This window comes from Besnoitia besnoiti (genome assembly GCF_002563875.1).
Source record: "Besnoitia besnoiti strain Bb-Ger1 chromosome Unknown contig00007, whole genome shotgun sequence".
Taxonomy (NCBI): domain Eukaryota; phylum Apicomplexa; class Conoidasida; order Eucoccidiorida; family Sarcocystidae; genus Besnoitia; species Besnoitia besnoiti.
In genome coordinates, this window is record NW_021703915.1 from 3,117,862 (window position 1) to 3,123,722 (window position 5,861).

The 5,861-nt window shown below is 58.2% G+C and overlaps 1 protein-coding gene across 1 annotated transcript; it reads right to left on the reverse strand.

Moving 5' to 3' along the window:
* Nucleotides 1-334: 334 nt before the first annotated feature.
* BESB_074410 (uncharacterized protein) lies at nt 335-4,333 on the reverse strand (the record flags this gene model as incomplete). Its single annotated transcript, XM_029365814.1, has 5 exons — nt 335-543; nt 782-838; nt 1,177-1,390; nt 1,737-2,719; nt 3,136-4,333. 5 exons carry the CDS (start codon nt 4,331-4,333, stop codon nt 335-337), a joined length of 2,661 nt encoding a protein of 886 aa, XP_029218298.1.
* Nucleotides 4,334-5,861: the final 1,528 nt, after the last annotated feature.

The window sequence follows — 5,861 nt, forward strand, 5'->3', positions numbered from 1 at the left end:
CTATTTAATCCTCTCAAGGCTAACATTCCGATGAGATTCTCGCGAGCGCGTCTAGGAGGCCCTGTGAAGGCCCTATCGCGCAGAGGTCTCCGCCGCTCGCAAATGCACCGCGGCCCGACTCCCCCTGCCCTCACGCCCGCTCAGGCCCGTTCACTTCGCCAGCTTGGTTCAAGATTCGAGACACGCCAAGAACGCTACAAACTTCTCTTTGGTCTGGCGCTTCCCGGAATCGCCGGTTCTCCGCGCCAGAAACGACGCTGCGCTCACCGGAAAACCTCCGAAGCCTCAGAGCGCACGCCAACAGGTCGTGACCTTTGTGTCGCGTGACCGCGCGCTAGATTCCTGATTTCTGAAACTCATCCAGATCTGCCAAACAAGCCTGCCGAAACCTTTCAGTCAGGTGTGCACACAGGGCATGCATTTCGGCCGCTCCACTCGTGTCCACGCCGTCACCCCGGTCGTCTCTGCGCGCCTCAGGACCGCCTCCATCGCCATTTCCCGCTGTGCCTTCGACGCCCTGCGCATGGAGGCGTCTCCGACATTCTGTAGCGATGCAGAAGACGGAAAACACAGTGCTCAAGCTGCATACCTCGCGTTCTGTCGCTTCCCCTACGATTGCCGGCAGCGTCCCGAACCCGCGGCAACCAGGGCGAGAAACGCGCACACGGCCAGAACGGCGACATACACATCTACCCGCCGCGCTCTGCAGCTGATAAGAAAGAGACTGCCGCCCGCTATACAGTGAAAGGAGAGGCAAAAAGGACAGACTTCCTCCCCTTACCTTCAAGAAACTCTTTCTTCCGTTTCGCCCACTGCTGAGCCGGCCGCCAGGTCACACCTACACAGAGCACGGAAGTCCAATCGTTGAAAACACGCACAGTGAGGCACACGTCAACCGAAATGCACGGAGACACCCAGGCAATTGCAAAGGAAGCAGCCCCCGTAGATATCCAACTCGACACACATATATTTATCCGCGTGTGTCTCTATGCGTGCGGCTTCACTCTTGCCACCTCGGGTATGATTCAACACTGGTCTTTTTAAACATTTATATTTCGGAATACGCCTGTAAATCTCTCTCTCTCTATATACTTGTCTATACACAGATGCATATGCAGAATCCAGTCTCGTGGATCGTTGGGGGCGGTTCCGACGCGCCTTCGGCTACCGACGTACCTCTGGCATTCGCTTTCGGCGCCTGCGCAGCTAGTGTGTGAATGAGACGGCGGAGAGCCAAGTCAAGCGCAGATAGAACGTCTCCTTGGCGCGCCCTCTCATTCTCGCCTCTGGGCGGGTCGCTCCTCTGGTCTCGGTCTTCCTTGGAATTGAAAGGCGCGAGCGCCGGCGCCCAGCAGCGAGAGTGACGAAAGGCCGCCGCGACGGCGCGCGCCTACTCGGAAAACAAAGAAACAAGCTCCGCGACGATCCCCATAACGGCCTGCTCCGAGAGCCTCGCATGACCACGCCCCCAGCCAAAATGAGCATGAGTTACGAAGTACACAGGCGTAGAAGGAACGAAAAACACCAGCACAGATGTGCCCTATATGCGCCGAGATAGTGCAAGGAGTCAGCTGAGACACGCAGACGAAACAGGACATGGGCGGGACCCTAGCGAAACGGCACACGCACGGATACACACTCGAATGAACGCAGAGAAATCTATTTTTTTCAGGGATACCCCTCTACGGGGATCCATGCCCGGCCGCGTGCAGGCTAAAGAGCGCAGAGTCACTCACGCAGACTTCAGGCCTTGGGAATTCGCCTTGATCCTCCCTGAGCTGAAGCCGCCACGAGTGGCAGCGACAAGAAAGTCTCTCCCACTTGCATCGGCCCTCGCAGACCTTTCTCTTTACTCCTTTCCCGGCCTGTCTCTTCGCCCCGTTGCGCTCGCCCTGCGGCCCGCTCTCTGCCGCCGCGGGCTCCAGCAGAGACACGCCGCGAACCAGACTGCAGGAACGCGAAGGCGAAGCCTCTCGAGCGCAGCTCTTGGAGGCGGCTGCGCCGCAGAGCAAGCACGCCTGCGCCGGATGAACAGAGGACGTAAGCAAAGGAGACGCGCGAAGAACGGAGGAAGAAAAGGGCGAATGAGGACCGAGCGGAAAAGACGCAGAAGACGTTGAAGCGGAGGGCAGAGACGCAGAAGAGCAAGAAGACGAGCATGCGGCAGATAACAGCGGCAGGGACAACAATGGGAAGGAAATCGAACTTGGCGTTGTCTCCTCGAGCTCACTGCGCAGCTCATCTAGCACCTCCCTCTCCAGTTCTAGGAGCCTCTGATTTGACACACACGCGCCGGAGAGGGCTCCTCTCTGGGCTTCTCGGTGATCCGAAAGTCCCCTGTGGAGTCGCTGAAGGACTTCACCTGGCGGAGGAAACGCAGGCGTCAGTTGCCCGTGTTCATCGGGGTTTCGATTTCGCTCCTTCTTCTCATCTCCTACGCAGCCGGTTATCACTGTCCGCTCCTCCGTTTGGCCTGCCTCCACCTGCCGCAGTGAGACATCGTTCCGGCTCGTTCTCGCGTTCTCCGCTGTATCCACCTCCACTCCTCGCTGTGAGTCACGCGCGACAGTTGCGCCTCCTCCCTTCGCCTCCGCTTTACGGTTCTCTTCTTCTCCCGCCTGGTCTCTGCCGACAGGCAAGGCAACGAAGCGAAGCTCGTTCCGGCGGGCGCAGAGTTCCAAAGGAACGTCGAGGAAGACCTGATGGAAGGCACAGCGATCTGGACACACAGTAAAAAAACACCTCGGATGCAAACCCCTCGCGAGGATGCGGCGTACACGGACATACTTCCTGCGAGTAAATGGAGAGCTACTTGTCTTCGGGCATGAACTCACAGGCACGGCCGCGCAGGCCTGTACATCGCAGCCGCGAAACAGAGAGGCAGAGCGCATTACCGGAACACGGACGACACTCAAAATCGGCAGAGGCAGCCTGCGACACGCGACGAGCAGCGTATATCTGAGCACATGCAACCCTGTGTTCTCAATAAAAAAGTTGTGCTTGGGTCTGGCTGCAGAACCAGCAGGCAGCGCGCGGTGGTATTTCCGTAATCCTTTCTATGCGTGAGAAGGAGTTTCGAGAAGCGTGTTTAGAAGAGAGACTGCTGATGCTCGCGTGAGGGGGTGCGTGACGTACGCTGAGCAGCCAGGCGGAAATACGTTTTCCGCATGGAAGAAAGGTGCATGGTATCGTCGACTAGAAGCACGAGCAGCGGAGATGAAGCGGCGTCGACGAGCGAAGAGGAAGGACAGGAGAAGGCCGGCGCAAGAGTGGCATCAAACGAGGAAGTCGCAAAGGGAGACGGCGAAGAATCCCTGTGTTCCGTGGTCTCCTTTTCCACCGGCAGACGCTTAGCCGAGTCTCTCCACGAGCCTGCAGCCTCGCTCCTTCTCATTTCCAAACGCCCCTCCGCCCCCACGTCCTCCTCCCTCCCTCCGCCCTGTCGGTGCACATCATCGTCCTGCGACTTCTCTCGCGTACCGGACTGTAATCGCGTTTCATGTGGCTCGTCTGCGTGCTGCTTTGCAAATCCCCGACGTGCGCGTTGCTCCGACAGAGGAACCGCGGGTCTATAGCGTGCCTCGCGTTGTTGGAGAATATCTTCTATCAACTCGCGCGCCACCCGGCGGGAGAGCTTCCACACTTCCGGGTCAAAGGAGCGCGTCTGGGCTGTCTTCGGCCTGTCCGGCTCGTCGCCGCGGCTGCCGCTGCGCAGCGAGCAATCGAAGTTCCTTCTCTCCGGAGACGGTTGAGATGCGTGAGATGCCTTCGTCGAGAAGGGAGCAGACCCGCCACTTGAAGGACGTTCACCGGGAGAGAAGGCGGCGGAGTTGTCCGCCAGGAGGTCCTGGCGAGAGGCGAGAGGGACAGAGCCGGAAGGCACATGCCCGCGCGAACAGGACTCAGAAGTGAAGGACGACGATTTTGAAGAGGCAAACGAGAGCCCAGGGAGCGAGTCTGGAGGCGCGGGAGCCGCTGCAACGTCCGCCTGTCGCAGGTCCTTGTCCGCCTGTTTCAGGTGTTTGCCATGCGGAGAGCAGGAGGAAGAAAAAGTCTCCTTAGCCTCAAACAGGTCGCGTTCAATTGCGTCGAAGCAAATGTGCTGGATGCGCACGTGGCGCGGACAGAGAAGACAGTGGGCGACTCCTGACGACTCGGCGGACCCACAGCGAGCTGCCTCGACAAACGCAAGGGAGAGACTTTCAGCAAACTCCAGAGAATCCGCGAGAGCCCTGCACAGGGTCGTCTTCCCTGACGCCGGCGACCCGTACACCAGGACGAGCATGCAGCTCGTTCGGTCTCCGCACGGAAGGAAATAACTGAAGTCTGGCATTGCTGAAGCGAGAAGCAGAAACCGGAACTGCCTCAAGCACGACTTACAACATGGAAGGGGAGCGTAGCGACATATTCGTAGACAAGTCTACGTCACCTTGGCCAGAGGGTCGTCAGTCGAAGGGCGAGGATGAAGGGGTCTATCCAGCTGCACGCAGGTCCACCGGTACTCCAAGGAGAGATTGTTGCGCCCTTTGAAAAACTCAAGGCGCTGGCAGGTGCATATCTGCGCCTGCGGCCCTCGGCGAACAATCGGCGTCGAACGGATGAACGGAATCCGGACAGGAGGCGTCAAAGCCCGTGAAGCCAGCCACGCTGTAAAAAAGGAAACCAGGCTCAAGCAGTGGTTTGCGCGGCATCGCGGCTCCCTGCAAACGCAACATAAAGCGCATACTCGCGCTGGAGAGGCGACCACTCGCCTTTCCCGTTCTCACGAGAGAGACCACGAGACCACGCCATGGGAAAGCCAGCTCACGCACAGGCAGGAGATCGCTCCACCGAACCGCTGCGAAATCGCCCGCCTGAACCGCAAAATTGGCTCGCTTCGAAGAATGATGGCTTCTGTAGAGATTGCTTGAGGTAGCGAACCAGACTGGCATGCTTTAACGTGATGTTTCCCTCCGTACAGGCGCGTATCTCGACCGGAACGCACAAGTCTCGTTGCCTGCATGCCTCGCTGCTTGTGCCAGCGGCCGTTTTGTCTCCACATCTGCAGTTGCATGGAACCAAGCGCGAGCGATTCTCGAAGTGTCTCGAGTAAATGCTGTCTAATGAAAAGGACACTGAAGACAAAGAAAGTGAATACTCCGCCGTCGGGCTGAGCAGAAGATGTGTACCACCGTTGCGTTTGCGGAGTCAGTTGACTCAGGGGCAGGCGCTTTGCGAAAACCCGCGGGTTGCGTACAACCGCATTGGGGGTTCCAAGACCCTGGGCAGCCACCTCGAAAACGCTACTCCGCGGCAGTTTTTTCAGTGCAGCGAATGGTTTTGCGGTATAACCTGCGGGAAGGCATTTGATAAGACACACGCACACCTACCACAATTGAGTGTTTCTGCGATCCACAACGCCATCGTGCGATTCATGGGCGTTCGCGTGCCACACGCCGCTGTCAAACGGCGTCGAGAACCGAAACGATCCCTCTGCCGGACTGCATCACCCTTGCGCCCGATTTTTCTCGTTGAGCGGAGCCCCTTGACGAATCCGCCTTTTTCTTGCACAAGCGAGAGGCTGAGGGGAATGCCAGTCCATCCCTCGATGCGATGCCACGTGACTGCTGTTCTCAGCGACGTGACGGGGGACTGCAGACTGAGATATTCGTTCAGCATCTGCGGAGCCTGGACATATGTTAGAAATGCTTCAGATCTCGCCTTCCGTTACCAAAGGTCTCCAAATATCTCCCAACTTGGTCCTTACCCCCCCAGACTGTGGCTGCCATCAGCCTAAGCCGCGCAGGTCCTGTCTTTCTTGTAACGCAGAGTTAAAGATGCTTGGAGGTTATCATTGGCCGCCTGTATGGATCAAAGACCCC